The sequence below is a fragment of the Ambystoma mexicanum genome, chromosome 8 (genome assembly GCF_040938575.1).
Source record: "Ambystoma mexicanum isolate Mex_15411 chromosome 8, UKY_AmexF1_1, whole genome shotgun sequence".
Taxonomy (NCBI): domain Eukaryota; kingdom Metazoa; phylum Chordata; class Amphibia; order Caudata; family Ambystomatidae; genus Ambystoma; species Ambystoma mexicanum.
This window is the reverse complement of record NC_090929.1, coordinates 250,661,900-250,684,594: the sequence shown is the minus strand read 5'-3', so window position 1 is coordinate 250,684,594 and position 22,695 is coordinate 250,661,900. Positions and strand designations below refer to the sequence as shown.

The following is a 22,695-nucleotide window of genomic DNA, read 5'->3' as shown; positions in this document are numbered from 1 at the left end:
CCTCCTCTGAGACCTCAACATCCACCTGGATGCTTCTAATCTCTCTTTGGAACTCTTCTGCAATCTCTGTGACACTCTTTCTCTCTTTCCATTCTACCGCCTAGCCCGAGAAACTCTGCCGGGCACACCTTGGATGTTCTCATCTCCTTAGACATCCCCCTCAAAAACCTTCTCACCACTCCTCTCTCTTGGACTGACCACGTTCTGCTCTCCTCACACTTGGAGCTATCTATCCCCCAGGTGAAGCTAACCCCAGCACTGCCACCTACCTTCTTGGTAATCTGGCCTATAAAGTGTGTGTCAGTGGAGGCCTTTGCCATTACCTTCTCTGTTCCTCCTTTGCCTGCGGCTGACTCACACTCTGACAGAACCCTCTCTAACCTGAATCTTTCTATCTCTTACACGCTGGATGTCCTTGCCCCTGTCATGAGAATCCGCCTGAAACCTACCTCCAAGTGCAACTCTTTGTATGATTCTGACCTTGCCACCCTGAAATACAAGTGTGGGGTGGCTGAGGGGAAGTGGAGGGGATTGGGTACATACTCTGATAAACTGTCCTGCTGTCTGCTCCAAAGGCAAAACCAACTCTCTCCTGTCCAAGAAGGGAGCCCACATCCAAGTCTGCCTCTCTGCAGCCTTTAACAACATGGCCAAAAACTTCAGAATCTGCAAGGAGCTGGCCAATCTGTCTGCAGTTTCCACCTCTCCTGTTCCCTCTCAGCCCCTCGGCACAGCTCTGGCTTCTCACTTCACCACTAAAACTCTAGACATCCTGTCCGCTCTCTACTCTTCCTCTCCCTCTACCTCTCTTGTCCCCCCTCTGCCTGCCTCTCCCTCTCCTCCTCCTTTCTCTCCGTCCACCTCTGACAATGTTTCTAGACAAGTCCGAACTTTGAAAGTGTCGTCCAAGCAGTTGGTCCACTGCTCCTCCAAAACAATCAAGGACCACATTGACAACCTTTCTCCAGCCTTGGACGATTTCTGCAATCACTCTTTTGCCACTGGAACTTTCCCCTTTACCCTAAAGCACTCCCTTGTGTACCCCCTCCTGAAAAGGCCTTCTGCTCATGCGTCCTGTCTGGCAAACTACTGTTCTATCTCCATCACTCCTTTCCTGGGCAAAGTCCTGGAAAAGCTGGTCATATCCCAACCAACTCTCCACACTGCATATGTTGGTTGTCTTCATGACCATGAGTCTGGCTTCAGAGCAGCCAGAGGTATGGAAACTGCTCTCCTGAACACCTGTGAAGATTTGCTCACTAATCTTGATTCTAGCCTTCCTTCTGTCCTCATCCTCCTCGATTGTTCCTCTGCTTTCGACACGGTCAATCATGCCATCCTGAACAACCGTCTCCATGAGAACCTGGTCATCACGGATCAGGCCCTGGTTTGGTAGACCTCCTTCCTCCTGGACCAACCTCCCAGGTCCAACGTGGGTCCTTTCTCTCCACCACCTCTTGCTCCACATGTGGTGTTCCCATGGGCTCTAACCTCTCACCCTGGCTTTTCAAAGTCTACTCTGCCCCTTTGGCACACCTCATCTCTACCTTCTCCTCTAACTTTCAGTGTTATGTGGATGACACTCAGCTTTCCTTCAGGCTCTCCTCAGACTCCTCTCCTCTCTCCCTCATTCCTGACTATCCGCGATTCAGGAGTTGTACAGTTCCAATGATCTCTGCCTTAATGCCAGTAAGACTGAGATCCTTCTCATTGGAACCATTGCTCCGCTTTCCCTCTTTCACTATGGCCACCCTCCATGGGCCCTCTTCCTGCTCCTTCCTTTGAGACAAAAAAACCCTGATGTCATCTTTGACTCCACATTCTCCTTCTCTTCTCACATGACAGACCTCGGTAAGAAGGCTCAATATCAGCTGCACCTCATCAGATGTATTCTTCCTTTTCTCGCTTTCCTCCAGAAGCTCACTGTCCCCAGACCGCTGGTCCCCTCTAGGCTGGACTACTGCAACAGTCTCTTTCTCAATATGCCTTCCCCTACTCTCTGCCCTCTACAATTAATGCAGAACAGGACTGCAAGACGTGTCCTTGCTCTCAAGCCCAGTGAGTGTATCTCTCCAGTTCTGAAATCTATCCACTGGCTCCCGGTGGCTGCAAGGATTAAGTTGAAGACCCTCTGCATCGTCCACAGGGTGTTTTGGGGCCGGGGCCCGCTCTACAGCCAACTCTCTTCTTAAACATCTTCCTTCTCAAGTCCTTGGGTCAGCCCCTCCAACTCTTTGAGGGTGAGATGGCTCTCCAGGCATAGAGTGGGTGGTAGATCCCGCTCCTCTTGAAGGTGCCTCCCACTGAAATAGCTCCCTGGGCCTCTGAAACTTGAGCCGGACTACCTGAGGTTCTGGAAGCAGCTCAATACCTTCCTTTTCGCTTCTGCTTTCTCTATCCCGCTCCCCTCTTGACCTACCTATCTGCTGCACTGACTGGTTGCCTGGCTACCCTCAGAATCTCATTGGGCACCACGCTCCTCCATGACTAGTAGCCCCTGCCTCTTGGCCTACCGCACACTTAGAGATTGTATCTGTAAGCCAACAGTCCCCTGCTCCTTGCACTTACCCGGAGCCATCCGGCCCTGGCTGCACTTACATAGAGCAATGCTGCCCTAATTGCACTTCCCTCTTCCCTCCCCCTGGCACTTCTCCTCTTCCTCTGCCCCCTGCACTTGCACAATCTAAATGACACAAGGCCCAGTAAGATTGTTTGTTGTGTCCTCCCTCTGTCTTCCCTCCCTTGTCTTGTCACTCCTAGAAACACGTGTGTACAGGCGTATTATTAATGACTACTCATATATCCTATAGCCGAAACCAGACAATACAAGATACTGTTGGAGTCAGTTATCGACTATTTCCCTAAGTGAAAGGAGGAATGGCGACTGTCTCCTTGATGTCACTCTGGTTGATGATGGATGGTTCACAATAATCTACTAGTTGTACACATCTCTACTTCCACTCAATATGCAAATGGCACATTTAAGATATTACACTCATGGTCAACTTTTCAGGGCCTGAGACACTGTGATAACAAAGTTTTATTTTTATTTGTTATCTGTTGATCCTGCGTGATGATCTAATCATATTGAAAGGCGTGTCGTAGGTTGATTAGGTGTTCTGCACCTTCTATTACAAATAGAGGTACTTCTCATGGGGTGTGTGGGTCACTAGCCTGCCCTGAGTGCAACTTACCTTTGTCCCCACAGACCTTACAGCTTCTAGTTTTGCCATGGTTTCTGGCGTGGAAAGCACTCTTACTGACACTTAAAATGAAAGGGCCTATAGAGATTGTTAAGAGCATGTGCTGGAGAAACCTTCAATAAACAGGTTGGTAAAGGGAATCGAGTTTCAGAAAATTCGGTTTGGTTTCCACCTCTACTCCCATCTCACTCAAAACCACTGTGCCTTAACCCACTGCCCCGACTAAACTATAAGATCCAGTCTTGTCTGTGACTGTACTGTCACTAACATCTTAGTACAAATGACTAGTTTTAAAGGCTTCGCATGTAGCAATGTTTCCATCCCCTTTGAATTGTATGTATTTGTCTGTACCTGCATTCTTATAGCTGATCTATATGTGAGTACTCTTGCTCATTTTGTTCTATACCCTATTAAATTCACTACGTTTTTTTTTTTCTTCTCATGATTTGTAACTTTCATCGCCTTTTTCCTTTTGTTTCCTTTTTATTTCGGGTGCATGGTTCACAACATGATTTTGTCCAGAAATATCATTTTTTGTTTTGTTTAGTAATGATGGTAGTTAAAAATGTATGTGTAACTATTTGAAACAATTTAATAAAAGCGTGTTTAGAACATTAATACAACTAGGGGACCAAGGATGTTGGTTACCTTTCTCGAGGAAGCTGGTGGTTGGGGTTGTGCCTGCAGCGGACACTGAGGCCAAAGAGCTTGCGGGCCGTCCGTTGGATCTTCTGGCGCTGGGTCTCCATGGAGCTCTGCAGCAGTTTGTAGCGGTTCTGCAGGTCCCAGTCATTGCCCCAGTGCTGGTGGATGTTCCCAATGGTCAGGAAGTGGTTGTTTGGTAACCGTTTCATGAATGACTTAAACTCATCTAGTGAAAATTCATCAAACAAAAGAAAGGGTTAACAGCTAAGAGTTGTTCTTGACTATGTGTGAAAGATACCTCTGAGCACTGACAATACAGAGGTAGCAACAGATGCTGTGTCCTAAAAATAGTCATCGAAAGACTCTAAACACTAGCATTTGAGAGACAGACTGAAAGTATCAGGATGGCAGGGCTTTAACACTGAGAAATGAAATGAAGTGAGAGGTGGTAATGGAGGCGGAGATATTACACATGAAGAAACATTGATTGCAGGGTGTAAATAAAGGAGTTTCGGGGTCGGGAAAACGCTCATAACCCCTCGACCCACGATCTGCAAACTTTAAATTTTGTGTTTGTTTTCATTACTTTAACATAATACGTTCCTGACACTGAGCAAACAAGTGTTCATGTGCACACAATATTGTGCAGAATGGCAATTTACAAGCTAAAACGCCAGATCTAAGGTTTACTTGTTACCATGTGGCTAAGTATATTTTGCAGTCTGTGTGAAACAAAAAACACCAGTGTGTTATAAGCAGACACTCTCTTGCTACACAACCCACAGTCTGGAACAATATCCAGGTGCATATCCGGATGGCTCCCTCCCTCACTTCAGTAATGAAATCAAGGATGTGCTCTTTAAGGAACATATCCTTAGCCGCTGACCTGGGACTCGTCCAAGACCCCCTTCCAATGCCTCACTGTGTAAGTTGTCCCTCAATTGTTAGTATTGTGTTGCTTCCTAGCAAGGTTTTCACTATAAGAACCTCCATAGAAAAATGCATAGAAAACATAAAAGCCAACAACATATGCACAGCCTCATACATGGGCTGCGATCTAGATATCTGTTATGCTGTGTCCCCTAAAGCACAATACTGTGAAATATACACACAAACACAGACCGTCTGAGAAATCACACCTTGCAGCTCAGAGATCATTAGCTTATGTTGCTCCTCAGATCACTCTCCTCCTTCACCTTCCAAACCTAGCCTTCCCCTATTGGTTGGCGGTCGTTTGAAATGCGAAATGGACAGCAACAGAAACATTACTATTATGACAGAATCAAGTCTAGACATAGGATCAACTGATCCAGCTCTGTTGAAAGTGCGTAAGACAGACTCCCTGATTATTTACACTGGAATGTGGGGTTCCAGATGTCCCGGTCCCCCCTTCGGACGTTGAGCTTGCGGCCATTTTGTCAAAGATGATCATGAAAGAGGATGCTTGAAGTGGCAAGCTAATCATGTCTGAATGTGAGCAAATAATAGACACATCACTTAGAGAATCCTTCAGAGATTGTGGAAGGTATGGGCATGGAGCGGACGGTCCCACCGTTTTATCAACTGCATGCACACATAGTAATGACCACAATCCCAAACAAGAGAGCCATGGACTCGAACATTGTTTTGGGCTTGTTTTAATGTATTTGTGGGCACCCTGGAGGTCAATGCATCACATTAGATGGGTTGCTTGAATTGGGCATCTAGGATGATTTTGCCCACAGTGCAGTGTAAGCACGACCCCAGAAATGCACTGCATGGGGGTCGGGGACATATTGGCTAAACTTTCCCTTACTGTGCGCTGTATAGATATTGCAAGTCAACGATGATTTCATTGACCCAATGAAGGTGCTGAACTCATGGCACAGCATGACAGAAAACTGGGCAAGATACGTGGAATGGCATGATGACAAAATACAATATACTAGGATAGCTCATGCCAACGGACCAGCATGGGGTGTTCTGTGCATTACGCATTTTTACTCCCTGCATGGCTTGTTTTAAAATGCTGGTGTTAAGGATTATAAAAAAAATAATAATAAGGAAAACAATAAAAACGTTTTTATTTATGTATTTATTTATTTGACTGTGTATCTGCTTGTTTATGGTGCTTCGTAAGGCACCAACCTATATACAGAATACTTCAAAGCAGAAGAGAAATACCATTATTAACATTATTTTTGCTTTCTCACGTTGATACTCTTGCTATTGTTATAAAACTAATGTATTTAGAAGAAATGGGCAATCCTGCAGTGGTATCATCTGGAGGTTAAATTAATCAATGCTGGTGCATTAAAAACTGTGCCAAAGAGAGCATTTGACAAGATTAACACGTGTAATGGAATCACAGAATGACTACATTTGAATGCCATCCTCAGCCACACACGTCGAAAATCAGATTGTAATGATGCCCCAACCTATCACGGCCCCATTCTAATATATATATATATACATATATATATATATATATATATATATATATATATGGTTAAGTTGCTGTTTCCATAGGAAGAGCACTTTTTGGGCAGCCTATAATTCTGCCCCCCCCCCGGACGAATCCTCACCAACCTTTGCAAAAAAAGTATATGGGCCACTCTGAATTTTTTTGCAGTTTGGTGAGGATTCATCTAAGGGGGGAAAAGTTATAGGGGGGGTCCCAAAACGTCTTTTTTTCCCATAGACATAATGGGAAAAATCTTTGCTCGCGCCTACAGTGATGTCATCAATGATATTTGTGATTACATCTTTGATGTCCTGGGTGTTAGTCTTAGCAGTGCACGGTGGTGGCACGAGTTATGGTAGCTTAGCTTACCATAACTGGCGAATTTCAGGGGTTTTGGGATTTTACCTACAACCATAGCGTCCCTTTAACAAAGTTTTTTTTTTTTACTGAATATATATATATATATATATATATATATATATATATATATATATATATATATATATATATATATATATATATATACATTTATTTATTTTTTTGTTTTGTTTTACCAGACCTGGAAATTAGACACGCAATGAAACACCCTTCCTCAGAAACAAATGTCAAACATGTATGCTAACTCTGGGACAAACATGGAATATGTATCAGTCAGCAAATTTAGCTAACGCCACTTTGATTGCTTTGGGAAAAATAATGCTCAGAGGCAAGGGAGGCCAATTTGACAAGCCTGTATTTAATCTGAGAACTAAGCATACGCATTGTGTCTGTCCATGCAAAACCCAAAGGAGAAAGAGGGCGATAGAGAAAAAAAGAGATAGACACAAGAGGTGAGGAAGAGAGGGAGTGAGAGAAAGAGACAAAACGAGAGAGACAGAGAATACAAGAAGAGATACAGGAGATGGGAAGAGAGAGGTGTAAAGGAGAGACCGAGGGCAAGAGAGAGAAAGAGACGTAGCGGGATTGGGAGAGTGAGGCGGAGAGAGAGAGAACAAGAAAGAAATGGGGGAGAGTGATAGGACCACATAGAGAGCGGCAGAGGCACACAAATGTGACAGGAAGAGAGACAGAGAGAGTGAGAAAGAGACAGGGAGAGATGGGAGGAGAGAGAGAGGGATGTATTCAGAGAGAGAGAGAGAGATGGGAGAGTAAGAGACAGAGATCGAAGAGAAAGAGAGAGGGAGAGTGAGAGAGGGTCATGGAAAGAGAGAGGGGGGGATTCCGATAGTGACAACATAATCAGAGGTTCCTGTGGTATTTTACATTGACGAATCGATGTGCTTGCCGGAGTTTCTTTTCATACCTGCATTTTCGAAATCCTTGTAGGCGTCGGTCCAGGACTTGCCCATATTGGCCAGGGTGTACTCCATTATCTGGATGTCAGTGATGGGACAGTTGCATTGTGGGTAATCCTCGGAGCACTGACACACACACTGGCTGCTCCGACAGATGTACTCGCCCTCGCCATTGCACATAATGTAACTCAAGGCCGACTGTACGAATTTCTCCTGCAAATATTGTGGGAAGATGATTTGAAGACCTGGGCAAAAGAAAAGACGGAAAGAGGGCAGGAAAAAGGGTCATGAAATAGTTTGGAAGGCAATTTAGTTGAATGAGATTTTTTTCCAACTGTCAAGATCAGGAACACTAGGGTGCAAGATTGATGCCTAGAGCTGGCAAACTCTATTGAGCAGTAATAGCGTGCTTTCTGCTTCGCAGTGAGAGGTGGCGGTCTGTGTACCCTTCTTTCATCTTCAGAACTTTCTGTACCTCCCTGGAATGGAATGAGAACATTGTGCTTTATAGTCAGAAAACACTCTGACATGTGTGAATAGTCTACCATTCACACCTGGAAGTGCACAGAACATTAAAGGGGAGGGAAGGACAATGACAATGAGGGAGAGACAGCGAAAGAGAATAGAGGAAAGAGCAAGTGGTGAGTGCGAGGGCTGGTGACTGGAGAAAGAGGCAGCATGAATACCAGAGAAAAAGGTGATAGAGAAAGGGGTGGCGGGTGGGAGAGAAGCAGAAGCCCTTTATGAGAAGAGTAGAGAGTGAGAAGAAAGATACATAGATGGAAATACGAAAAAGAAAAGGGGTGACATCTGCACAAATCAAACACTATAAAATAAACCTGGGGGAAAGAGAGGGATCGAATATGCAGAATGACAGAACACATGAGACGAGAACTATCGGGTGGTGCCATGAACGCACAGAGATGATGGGAGTGGCATCCAAAGAGATGAACATGAAAGGGCAGAAATGTCATGAGACACCAACATGATCAGGAGAAGGCAGCAGTGCAGAGAAAGCTGAGAGAAATGAACTCAATGTGAAACAAAGAGAGAGAGAGAGAGAGAGAGAGAAATAAGAGAGGGCACGAGTAGGCAGAGATAACAGAATGAAAGAAAGAATGAGAAAGGAGAACAGGAAAGGGGGGTCTGTGTGCATGGATGATAGAACACAGAGAGAACATGCTAACAAAGAGTCAAAGAGGGATTGTAGCAAAGCTGAAAATGACACTTATTTGTGTATGACAAGAGATAGCAAGGGGAGAGAGTGATAAGAAATGAGGAAGGGGGAAGCAAAACATGGAACATGTCGAATTACAAGATAATAGAAAGTGAATGCGCAGATATTGTGGAAGAAGGTTTTTCTGAGGCAAAGTGTGAATGTTGGACACCTATAGGCAGGCAGAGACAAATGTTGCAATTGCTTTACTTAAACTAGACATGGGTTGGGGGTCACTGGCATAACACAACATGACAGGGCCCTCTGCGAGCCCTGATGAGGCCCCTCTATCCTAGCTCCTCGAAGAAGCATATTATGTGCCACAGACTCTTGGGCCGGTTTGGGGTGGGACTAGGCCTGATTTGCATATGGTATTTCCCCTTCTGTAGTGGCTTGCCAGGAGAGTTGCCCAGAGCTGTGCTCGTGGTTCAGATTCATTCTAACCCTTCAATCCATCACCTATTCGTTTTGCTGTTGGACAACTGAAGGCAGACACAGACATATGTTGCAAATGGTTTACTTATACTGGACATGGCATGGGGGTCAGTGGCGTAACACATAATGAGGGTGCCCTCTGTGAGCCCTGTTGTAGGCCCTCCTATCCTAGCGCCTTGAAGAAGCATTTTATGTGCCACTGACTCGCAGGCCGGCTTGGGCCACCAGTCATGCCTATTGATTGTGATGAGCATGCTGCCGCAGCTACGTGACGTAGACTGCACTATGTGAATGGTGCATATTTTTTAATCACATCGCCCGATTAACGTAGAAACAAAGCGGGTGGCGTCGGGCCCCTTGGACCCAAATGTTCTAGTGGCCATTGTGTGCGGACAGTAGCAGTATTATACACATGCAGAAGTGGATGCAACTTTTGGTGTCAGCGGGTCGGGCCTTGCAATTGTAAATGATTAAAGGTCAGCAGTGGCAGCTGAATATCTGTAGTGCAGGGGCATTACTGTATTCCTCAGAAATCAGCACACCTGTAAAAACATAGCAAGAAGGCCTTTAAGAATGTTGCGCATCTTGAGAAAACTAAGTAAGAAATCGGTTAAAATGGTGCATTTATTTGTACAAAAATGGGTTCAAAAGTCATCACACTTGAACTGTTTTTGTCTAAAGTAATGAATAGAAAATGTAGTAGCTGCCATATCACCAACAGTACATAGAAGCTTTTGGCAGCATACTCATGATGCCCGAGTTCACAACACATGCTAGCATTGGCATTGAAAGTCATTTTGTATGCAGCTGGTGCCCATGATATATGCCAGTGTAAATCATTTCATGAAGCTGAGTCCATAATAAACCAGCATTCCTAGAGTAAAGCATGTTGATTTTATGGCCACAATCTATGCCATTAGTGCCACTCTAAATACATTTTATGAAGCTGCACACACAGCCTAGTCTCGAATGGTCACTGTAAAACACGCTGATGAAGCTGCAGCCAGAATCTATTAAAACATTCTCAATATTGCAAATGGGAAGATGTTGCCACCATTGTCACTTTCAACACCTTCCATGATGCAGACCCATGCCGTCAAACACACGGATGCATTGTGCACTCCCACATACCACCCATGCACATCGCCACACACACATCACTCTTTCAATTATTCAGAGGCAAGAAGCAAGGACATATGCAGAATTGAAGTCCACAAGTGCAGAAAGGAAAGAACCCAGCGGCAGGCCTTCTCAGTGTACAACCATAGACTTTGGAACCTTCTCCATGACACAACCAGACATGCCACCTCACTTTTACATTGCAAGATGGAGCGCAAAACCCTCCTCTACAAGAAATGGCTTATCCCTAATACCTATGTCCACACCCAGTCCACTCTCCACCTAAAATGTGATTGGGTGATCTGCCTCTCCCTGTCTCTTCCTCTGGTTACTTATAGATCCCTTGGTGCCACATTGCTCACCCACCCGCTCCCCTGTTGATACCTCTCTTCTCCCTTGTATTGAGCTGTTGAAATCTGCTTCCCTCAAAGCGTGTTTTCCACTATAACGTCTAAAATCATAAGACACTGCCAACGTGTAGTTTGGGTCAGTCTGTATTTTGAGCATGTATGTCTCTGTCTCAGTTTGTAAATACATCACTGTTTATGAATAAAATATCTCACACCGTATAAAAAAATGCAAATAGATGCGTACATCTCCCTCATTCTGTAAATACATTTCCTATGGGAAATGGCATGGGATACATGTCAAAATAGCTCCTGGCTGCTTTGCATAAAACCAAACAGCATTTTGGGAACATAAGGATAAAGAAACATTTGTATATTTAACTGTAAGCAGGGACGCATTTTGAGGACACAATGCACCCTAACAGTAAAATGACTGCCTACTTTCCTATTGGTGTGAGGCTTGTGGTGAGCAGAAAACCTTTAATTTTGTTTTAGACGCATGAACAATATCATTGGTGACTATTAGTTGGGTAATGCAGCAAGTTATTTTGGTCCCATTTAGACAACCCCCCTATCCCTGGCGGTACTATGCTCACCTGCACAGTTGCCACTGGGCTCCCCAGCACAGTAGGGGATGCTGCTATGTCAGTGGTGCTGGGTATTGTGCCCCAAATAATCGTGTTTCTCTCCTATGGGGAAACGGTTCAGAAAAAGAAAAAACACAAAAAAAACAGAGGGACCGGCAGCAGAACATCCCATCAATAAGCAAGATAAGAAAACATACATTCTTTGAATGCACAGGGTACACTGGATATAATGTGTGGTGTGTTGAATTCAACTATTACATGCTTTCGTGTTTGTTGGCATAGATTTGCATCAATTCATATAAACGTTGGACCACCTGGACGCCCACGATTATTTCACACACCAAAGATTGTGGGGTGTTTGGCTTGAGGGGAAAACTGCATTGCATTGGAGGTTTTGTATTCAGTCAATTTTGATCATTGCTTTTGAGTCACTTGACTCTTTTACGGGTCATTTGATGCACAACCCTTTCTAGATCATGGACTGACCTGAAGATAAACACCTTTACTTGGAGGACACAAAGGGGTCACACACTACAGGAGCAGTGGCCTGCACTATGGCTGCATCAACAATGACACTGGCTGCGGTGATGATCTATAGTCAAACCACCGAAAACCAGTACTGTGAACAACAGCAACGCTGTAGCAGTCTCTGATATGATCTGTCATTATGGCCATTTGGTTAACCTGCAGTGACTCTTGCAAACACCAGCAGCTTTTGGAATCAGATGTCTGGTTGTCTAATCTTGTAAGAGCTGACGTAACCTAAAACCCGCATAAACCCTTTTTCAGGCTGTGCACTATGCACAGTAGAAGAAGACACACATAGCCGTGTACAGTGTCCTGTCACTGCCAAAGCATCATAAGGCAGGTGACACATAGGCTTGTGAGGAGATGGTGGTAAAGGTCAGAGTAGCCACCACAAGCACAAAAACATGAATCAACCACATACAAAAAGCTCACCACAGCAGAGTCAATAATGAACTCAACAACAACTAGTAGCATGTAGAACTTCCCCTAATCTTTCTGAAGGCATCTTGGCGGACAAGGAAGTACTCCTCATTTTAGGAAGATGAGCTGAGAGTCGGATAATGCTGATGGTGGGTATTGTATCACAGGGAGGGGTAAATACAGCAGCTGTGATGTTAGTGTTCATTGCCAAGATGATGATTGGTTTTGATGGCAAGAGATGTGAAGATCTGGGTAGCCTCAGTCTAAGAGACAAACCTGTTGACACATTGGAGTAAAGTCCAGAGACTACCCCAAATCCATCCCACCCATGATCCCTTCCATCATCAGGGTCATTAGTTCCAGAATTAGTTGAATGTCTTAGGTTTCCATGGGCTGGAGTGGGCATGGAGGAAGACCTTTTAATCAGTGTTTAATAAGTGCCAGGACTCAAATAGTTTCTAGCATGTTTATGACACTGCAGGTAGGCCGTTCCCATGATTGCTGCCACCATCCACAGCTGCTCCTCACAGTGTCAAAACATTTGGGGTTAAACTACAGCTCACACTTGCTCATTGGGTGTGATGGATGCTTTGACTATCATCCCTTCATAATCAAACTGAGTCTGAGACAATAAGTGCCAGGGCTCAGAAATAAGTGCCAGGGCTGAGCCCTGGCAAAGACCCCTGCAAATCAAGCTCTGTTTTTATACAGGGCATTGAAGGCGGGTTATATCTCCTCATCTTTGGTAAAGTAAACCGCCACCAATTGAGGGACTCTACTAACAAAGACAGAAGACAAATTCCACAGAATTCAAACATTGAGTGATAACTCACATAACTACGGAGATCTCGCCTGCATCCAGCCCCCCTGCTCTGCGCTAGCAACATTCCCCAACCCAAAAAGAGAGAAGATGAAAACGATGGCATAAAGTGTAGTCCATCGTTCTGATATATTTGTTCACCAAAACCAGCACCAGTTAACAGTGAGGGTCGAGAGCTAGGGTGGAATTCACAGGGTTAAATAGCACAGCATTTCTGTTCACCAAAAGCACCACCAGTTAACAATGATGGATGAGAGCTAACAATGGCCTATTATCAGTCATAATTCTTGAGTCACTAGTCCAACTCCGCCATGACATGCCCTCTACAGTACACTCATTGTTAGTGTTTCTGTCCTGATTTACAAAAATGCTTTTAAATGGGAAAGTCCCATTAAAACATTTTTTGTAAATCATGCCCTTAGGACCCGATTCATGGAAATGTGAAAAGAAATCCTGCAAGGGCCATGCGCAGAAGAAGGCTACTGTGCGAGCCTGCGCGCATAAAGAAAAATGTGTGCCCCACGTATTCATGGAATTTACAGTCCAAAGCAACAGTATTCGCATAATCGCACCCGGAACGCCCCTGACACGCCCACAAGCATGAACAGCCAGAACAGCTAGCTTTGTGCGCTCCCCCGGGCGTGAATACACGCACCCTTCAAATAGTGCGTGGGGTCCCCCATAAGCAGGGCAATGACTCAAGGGCCCTTGCGTTGAGTCCTCATAACTGTATCCGCCACCCAGACAACATGCATATAAGAAATCATAACTCAGCAATACCTTGTAAAATCTGTGTGTGAACTCCCGTAAAATGATCCTGCACCCCTGTTTATGCACACCCCTAAGTTACATCAGAACCCCTATTGAGTACACGCAACCCAAAATCTGACATACAAGCCCAACTGCTTGCTGTAAATCCTACGTGCAAGCATACTTAGGCCTGCCCTTGGGTAACAGATCGTATGAAGGACATGCATGGCCATTTCAAAGCTGAGACATTGCGCGATCTAATCCATGAATACGTCTCGAGCCATGCAATAGTGGGCGTGCGAGGGACGGCCTATAGGCTATGCCTCGGAATGCCAACTTTTTCACAAGTTCTTTCCCATTTTTGGTGTTCCGCCCCCTTCCAAGCCCTCTGCGAAATGCACGCCCACGCTCTGAGTTTCACGCAGAGCCCTTGACGCCTCGCACAGATGTGCTGAGCCAGCATGTACTCCACGCAAGTACAGGAAAAGTACTGGGCATTCGATTCCATGAATCGAAGAAGGCCGGCTTCGCGTGCCGTTGTGAGTGCAAGTACCCTATTTTCCACGTAGATAGTTCCATGAATCAGGCCCTTAGTCTCTAATGTTGCTGCTCTCCTGCCACTTGGGAGTACTCGCGCGCTTCTCCAATTGCCATCACTTGAAACAGTATCCCCTGAATACATTATTTCTGCTGCTGATTCAGGCATGCTGGCGACTAGTTTTGCTTTTCTTCCGGTTACCATTGGTACCCAGATTAGTGATGGCGTGATTGCCAACAGTGCTGTTAATGTAAGCATTATAAGTACTGGCATATTCCATGTTCAACAAACATTGCAAGAACTGGCCACTTCCTTGCTGCCACACTGCACATGGCCAGATGTGTTCCGACAGCACCCGCTACTCTGTCGCGAGACACCTCCAGTGCGGCTGCGCCGCGTTCCCTAGAAAGCAGGGTTTAATGCCTCTGACTTTCTCTGTCCATTTGTCTTTGCTTGCCGTCCTGTCCCACATTTTTTGCGCACATCATACATCTACTGCATCAATATCTTTGAAAAATCCAGACCTGATGAAAGCAGATTCTTTATAGAAAATCACACGTTTTTACGTAAATGTGGTAAAATGGAAAGTGCCTCTGTTACTTCGTGATGGTAATCCAATCGGACCACTACCGTATCCAATATAGTACATTTGTGTATCAAAATGACTCCCTGTGTGGTCTGACACCACAATTGTAATGCCACCGATGACAAGAAATGGTTGACACCATTATATTGCAAGATTAGCAGCTGGGACATCCAATGTATATTATTTTCAGGGAGAAATTATGATCTTGCCAGCTATGTATGTTGGAAAGTAGACTGCCTCCTTTAGTGTAACACAGCACTCGTTGCACTACACAGACCAACATAATACATCGTATCTTGCCAGTGCAGTGTTGTTACAGCCCAGTGTATGCACTGTGTCCTCTGCAGACGTCCTTTGCCCGCAAGACGCACAGCTGCTTTCACCTGGGAAGTTCTGCTTGTCAGAACCTGTCATCTTCTCAAGTGTATGAGCCAGAGAGAAGCTTCCCTGTGATCCAGGCCTGTGTGAAGAGGGGCCTCCCACTCTCGCGGCGCCCGGACTGGCAGCGACGGGAGTTTATGGCCTGAGTGCATGAGCCGAACGGTACTGCAATAACGGCGAAGAGGTCAACTACCCATCTGTTTGTGTTTCTGTTGCTCAGAATTACAGGACTCGTGTCTGACAGCTTGGTAAAGTGGATTGCAAATAAAGCCATAATTCACAGGGTGGAAGAGCGCGGCAAGGGCAACAGGGCAGTGAGCTCATTCCGTGTCTGGTCCAACATCTCTGATGGGTCATTTATAACCCTGAGGGTCAGTGCCCATGGAAAGGTGGGGGGATGGTTGTCTCTACCGCAGAGCCCTCTGTATCACTCTCGCCCCATACTATAACACGTATTGGCAATGCCAAATGTTTGGGCTTTTGTGTAGGCATGGGAAAGTCATTTGCCAGGAACTGCGGTATTGGTATTACATTAACATGCTATTGATGGTAGCAGTTGCAAACTGGTTCGAGTAGCTGGGCATCGAATAGCAGTGCCTGGCAAATGCATAATATTTATACCACAGCCAAAACAGTTGACATTGCAAATGCTTGTTTTTAATAGGACCCCAGTGAAGCACACACACAGTGCTTATAAATTGAGTACCTGAAGGCAGACCTGGTTAAGACATCTGTATTATGCCAGTAGTGTGTTTACAACTCCAAACAATGCATTAACTCTCAGAAGACTGCTTTGAAAAAAAACACTGGCACTTCAAGTGTAACGTTTGATGGTTAGGCTTTGTTTAAAGTGAAAGCAAAGAGTTCCAATGAGGAGGTGTTTTGGGTTGGGAGTTGTAGGAATAGGCAGTCAATGGGTGTGCAAATGACCAAACAACACCTACAAGCGTTGTGTCCCTCCTCATTTGCATGTATCCCTACCTGTACTCTAATGCAATAGTTTCAGCTTATAGGTGGTCCTAAAGCACCCCCTAATAATCAAAACTAAACATGACATCTATTAGAGTCACTGACATGTGACCTGCCAATACTGTATATAATGTCATAGTGAATTTGTATAGTGCCTTATGTACCATTGGTATGATCTCAAAGCACTGTGGGTTGAACGCCCTTGGGGACCGTGGTCCCTGTCAGTTAGTTGAGAGAGTAGTATAGCAAATAATGTTTGTGTGCACTTGATATGTGAACAGCCAGAGTGGTTTGCGTGGGTTGGCTGCATTCTAATGCTAAGTGTGGTGAAGTGGATGTCAGAGATCAGTGTAATGTGCGCAGCAAGGAGAGGGGTTTTCAAGTCTGCTTCTGGCTGCCGTGGGGCATGTGAAAGAGATTATATGTGCACTAGGGCAATTTTGTCGTGGGGTATAGCAGCATTCTACCAGACTGTTGAGGTGTTATATGAACAATGTAGGTATGTGTGCAGCTAGGCTGAATTGATAAAGGGGTGTAGCTGCCCTCTAAGAAGATAACTTTCTGCATTCAGGATGTTCCCCTTTCAAGAATTAGTTCAGACATGCATTCCTGTCTGCAGTGCTGATATATAAAATCAGATTTGTTTGCTGGCCCAACTAATACATGTATACAGAAAATATGAGCTCAGAATATATAGGGGTTTACACAAAACATGATTTCTTGCAAGTCAAGGGACGTTCTAGAAAAAATGTGGGGCATTCACAAAGGGATGGGCCTAAATCACTACTAATTTTAGCGCTGGCCATTGTCAGATTTAAATATCGTACTGGACGTTTTCCTTTGGTAACTGAGGGTTGGGCGACAGTGAGTTGTGTGTACTGACTTCCTTGACATGTGTGAGAGATCAGGGCATTTTCACTGGTCAGCCTGCTTTGACTTCGTAAGTGGCCATCATCACAGAGTGCAATGAGCCATTAGGATTTTGTTCATAGGGAGGGTACCCATGTTTGAGTGACAGCTGACTGGGCAAATGGTTTGACTGAATCAGGGAAGGTTTGACAGTAGGAAAGGTTATAGAAACTCCTATCCGAGGCAGTTCATAACTGGAGCCAGGAGAGTTGGATTCTTCTAGTAAGGTGTAGTTATGCCCCAGGACTGAGGGGTTTTCTTTGGAAACATCTGGGACCCTCTCCCCTTAGCTTGGGGAAGGTATCCCCCAAGATAAATTGTATACATGTGCTTTTCTGAATTCTATGGCTTTCAGTTTTCCTGGTCTTCCTTTCAAGAGTGAGAACGCGTGGTGTTTGCCCAGGTTTAGCCGGTGGTGCATCTCTGGTCTCAGGCACTTAGAAGTGTGACTGTGTAATGTTGACTGGTACAGTGCAAGTGCACTAGTAAAAGGACTGGATATGGGTTTGTGGCCCAAAAGCTACTCTCGCTCTAAAGCTAGGAAATGTGAGAATGGGTGTTCAAAGATGGGTTGGATTTCGGTGGAGCGAGGTCCACGTGAGCCCCCAACTCCTAAAGTTCATTGATAAACTGTGCACTTCCGAGTCTTCCCCCTGCCTGTTTTCTTCCCCATCTGTATTCCCACCTTCCAATCCACCCACAAACAGCGAATTCACTCCCTGCCAGAGGCACAACAAACAGCGAGGGACTCGCTGCACCTGCACAGACATCTGCCAATTCCCATCTGCAGAGGCCAGAGCGAGGTCCAGGTGAGCCTCCCAACCCCTAAAGTTCCTAGATAAATTGTGTAAATTGGTTTACAGTGCTCCGTGCACTTCTGAGTCTTCCCATGCCTGCTTCTTTCCCTGCCAGTATTCCCAACTCCCAATCTGCCCACTAAACAACTGTTTGGCTCCCCACTCTCATTTAAGACATCTCACTAGGGCAGCCTTTGCCCTGGGCAACCCGCGCTAAGGGCCTGAGGCAAAGGGCAGCTCCTATGAAAGCAGCTCCAAATGGTGTCAGCAGGTCTCAGCATGGGAAGCAGGCAGCCACCCACTAAAGAAAAACCCAGCCTAAACTGCCTCCTTTTCACTCAGTCTCCAGTCACACATATAACCCAAATCAACCTGCCGTCCCCCACTGCCTGGCTTCCACCCAATGCAAAGCTCATGGAACAGGAGACCAGTGTACCCACCCAGTACCCGATCGCAGTGGCTAACTATGCCTATTCCCCGAGCAGCAGACAACGTGTTCCTCGCTCCCACCCCAATCCATCTAGGTGGTTGCCAAAGCTTAATTCCACCCGCTAACCAGCAGAAGCAGCTCACAGCAGTGTCCAGGTGTGCTGAACAAGGAACAGAAAGACGTGAACCAGTGTCAACGAACAAGGGTGGCACCATTACTGGTACTAATAACTACATTAACTTTCACCTCACCCTACACCACCAGGACCTGCAATAATTACACCAACCACACACATCCGTCACACTCTCTGGGAAATCCACTGTGAATACAAGCTTACTTAAATGCCTATTGTATTGTTAAACTTAGGCCATTCTCCCACTATACAGGAATCTCAAAACTAGGTGTTCTCTCCCTTATCAGCCTAATGTATTGTGAAACATAGGTCTTTCTTTCACTATACAGGAATCTCAAATCTAGGTGTGCTCTCACTTATCAGCCTGTTGCACTGTGAAACCTAAGCCTTTCTCCCACTATAGATGAATCTCAAATCTACGTGTGCATTCCCTTATCAGCCTATTGTATTGCTAAACCTCGGTCTTACGCCCTCCTCATCATCCCCTTCGTAAACACGCTGCCCACGACGACAGACAAACAACCCGACAAACTGTTGAATAGCATGAAAAGAAACTGGACGGCTAACAAAGTCAGCAACTTAGCAGAACAACTAGAAATCAACAAAACAACAAGAATGACCCTCGATGCAGCCAACCTCAACAGAAAAACAGAACTACTTCATAAATGGATTGCCGGAACAATCGACAAGTTCTCCAAGGAATAACCTTTCACCGTATCATGCAAAATAGCGACATCAAAATGGTTTAGCCCATTACTCATCACCATGAAAAGAAAGAACAGGAAGCTTGAACTAGAATGGAGGGAAAACACGATCAGGAGAAAAAATTACAATTTCAATGACAATTCCACTCACACAAAAAGGAAATCCATAAGGGCCATAAGAAACACTATGATAACAGAATCACCAAAGCTGCCAACACCCAAAAAGAACTGTTTAAAATCATCCATGAAATAAGAAATCCCCCTTGATGCAGAAACACGCCGATAACTTCACCGAAACTTTGCAATGACTTTGCAGACCACTTCAAAAACAAAATCAGCACTATCCAACAGATCATACAAAGCAGACCAAGCAACCACAACAATCAATCCACCAGCCACCCGTGGACCGCCAGAACAAATTCTGAAGCTTCCCCCAAATATCATCTGAGACATTCGTCAAGCTGGTATGGAATAGCAACAAAGCAGGCTCCTCCATGAATCCATACCCCCCAGACATACACAAGTCAATCCTCACACAAGGAACATCCATGGAATACTACAGAAACCTTTTCAACCAATCACTTTCAAAAGGGAAAGTACCACGATCATTCAAATCGGCATACATCAAACTGCTCCTCAAGGACACAACAGGAAACGTAGAGGACCTCTTCAACTACAGACCATTCTCCAACATCCCCAACAAAGCAAAAATACTAAAAAGTATGCAGCTATAGAATGACACAAGGATTCATAGAAGAACACCAACGGCTGGACCAAGCACAAGTGGTCTTCAGACTGATGAGAGGAATGGAAACAGTGCTGTTTTCAATCTGGGACAATCTAAAGGCTAATGCAGATACAGACAAAATCACAGCTCTAATATTTCTGGATCTCTCCCCAGCATTTGACACAGTCAATCATGAAAACCTCATCAGGAGATTGGAAGAAATAGGAATCACTGACCTACCCCTATTATGAATTAAATCCTTAACAAAAAGAACAGAAACCATATGGATCAACCTTTCAAATCCACTACAAGGGAATTCACCTGTGGAGTACCATAAGGATCCTCGTTCTCCTCACTTCTCTACAAAATATACCTGATTCCACTCATGAAGCTCATTAAAAAACACAGCCTCACTTGCTACAACTATGCTGATGACACACAGATTGTTTACAAAATACAAGATGCACAGGAAGGAAACACAACGCTGGAAGACTGCCTACACAAACTCTACATCTGGATGAGCTCAGCCTCAAACTCAACCTGGACAAAAAAGAAATAATGATAATACCCAAATGCGGGGAAAACAATCACTACATTCCATGGCCAACTGAACTGGGAACAGCATCAAATACTTCAACGATAGTAAAGAACCGGGAGTCTTAATGGACAACAAACTAACACTCAAGCCATAAGTAAACGCGATAATCAAGAAATGTTTCTTCCTCCAGTAAAAATGATCCTACCAATACTCTCTTTTACCCACCCACAAAATGTTCACCATCATCGAACTCAGGTCCAGAGTAGACTACACCAACAGCCTATAACTAGGAATTCCAGAATGACTATTACAACAATCTTCAACTCATACAAAAGGCTGTGGCAAGACTCATACTCCAAATAACGAGAATAGACCACATCATCCGATGCATGTGTTTAATGTATTTTTGCACCAGGACAAAGTTTGCCCAAGTTATAATAACATTCAGAATTAGCTCTACGTCAAACTTTGCCTTGGTGCAAAAATGCATTGAAACAATAGAGATTTTTCGTAGGGCAAACCTTACCATAGTGCTAATTCCGTACAAAATTTCACTTGCACCAGTGAAAAGTGTTTGTAATTTGGCCCCAGAGGGGTACATTTTCATCATTTATGTAAATATAGATGCATTCATTTTTGCATCTTTGAGGCTCACATTCTCATGAAATGTGTAGACTGCACACGTCTGGGTGAGAGGGAGGTGTGCTCTTACATGGAAAAGCAAACTCGGTTTTCCCGATCTGGAGGCTCAGTTGAAGAAACAGGAATTGCACTTGTCTTTTCCCTAATCCTGCTGGGAACACCCTTTTGTAAATTTGTCAGAGTTCAGGATAGCATCAAGCAGCAGCATGAACAGCCTCTGCCCCGAATGCATGTGCATCAGAGTTCAGGACAGCATCAAGTAACAACATGAACCGCCTCTGCCACGAATGCATGTACATCAGGGTTCAGGACAGCATCAAGTAGCAGCATGAACCGCCTGTGCCCCGAATGCATGTGTGTCAGGGTTCAGGACAGCATCAAGTAACAGCATGAACCTCTTCTGCCCGTATGCTTGTCCATCAGGGTTCAGGACAGCATCAAGTAGCAGCATGAACCACCTATGCCATTAGTGCATGTGCAACCATTTCACAGGGCTACCGTTGGAGTATTTCTTTGATCAACATTTCAGCCATTCATGGCCATTCATGAGGGAATACACATACAGAACTCATGTGGGTGGTGACAGCCTGCAATGCACTGCTGTGGCACACATTTAGCAGGCACTGATATATCCTTGGAGGCTGACCGGTGCATTATTTGTTAAGGTGCATGACCTCTATAAAATGCAAAGGCCATCCTATGCACTTTTTTCCCAGATGCCCGATTCTTTGTGATTCGCCCCCATCCTGTTTGTCTCAAGATCGCGAAGGTGAACACACAGCAGTCCTTTCACTCTCCAGTGCTCACTACTGCACACCACATGGGCAATGGCTAGGATAGCATTTGAGATATTTTATGGGATGCTGTGAACAGCATCACAGAAGGAAGGGCTCTCCAGAGGCAATGCAAAAGTGCATTTCATCACTCTGACAGCACACATGTAAAACTCCCGGCCTGTTGGGTCCAAGATATCAACTAATGGCTGAGGTTGGGCCCAAAGGCCCATAGGAAGTGGTGCCCATCGGGACATTTCATCAGCAGCCTTTTCAAGTGATCCCTCCTTGAGTCACAGGTGAATGGATTCATGCAATAAATATCAGGCTCGTGTATGACAGCAAGGTGTTTGCATAGGGAGGCACACAACGTGCTCCCCATGCTATAGGAGCCGTGCCCCCCCCTAAGGACTACCCCGTGGCTTTAATATACCTTGCCAGGTGACCTTGATGCGAGTGCATATCATCTTCCACTGACTGCCGAAGATAAGGCGATTGTCAGCCTTTCTCTTTCATTAACGACTGCAGCACCTGATCATCCCTCACCTCCTGTCTCGGTGCTTGGAAACCAAGGCAAGAAGCGTGAAAGTGCAAAGTACAATTTAATTCCTCAAAGAATACGCCATCTCATTAACGGCAGAGCGCAGACCATTGCATGCTCCGCAGAGAATAGCGCGGGCCAATCACTGGCGAGGAGAAGATAACCCTTGCACCACAGAGAATTGATGCTCTCTGACAAGGGGAAAATAGCATCTCTTCC

At 45.1% G+C, this 22,695-nt stretch overlaps 1 protein-coding gene across 1 annotated transcript in view; it reads right to left on the bottom strand.

Annotated features, from left to right (window-relative positions):
- BRINP1 (BMP/retinoic acid inducible neural specific 1) overlaps positions 1–22,695 on the bottom strand; it is a 619,275-nt gene that overhangs the window by 58,148 nt on the left and 538,432 nt on the right. The window contains exons 6-7 of the mRNA XM_069609661.1: positions 7,595–7,831; positions 3,852–4,074 (exon numbers count right to left, since the gene is read on the bottom strand). Coding sequence (XP_069465762.1) covers positions 3,852–4,074; positions 7,595–7,831 — 460 coding nt within the window. The remainder of the gene's footprint in view (positions 1–3,851; positions 4,075–7,594; positions 7,832–22,695) is intronic.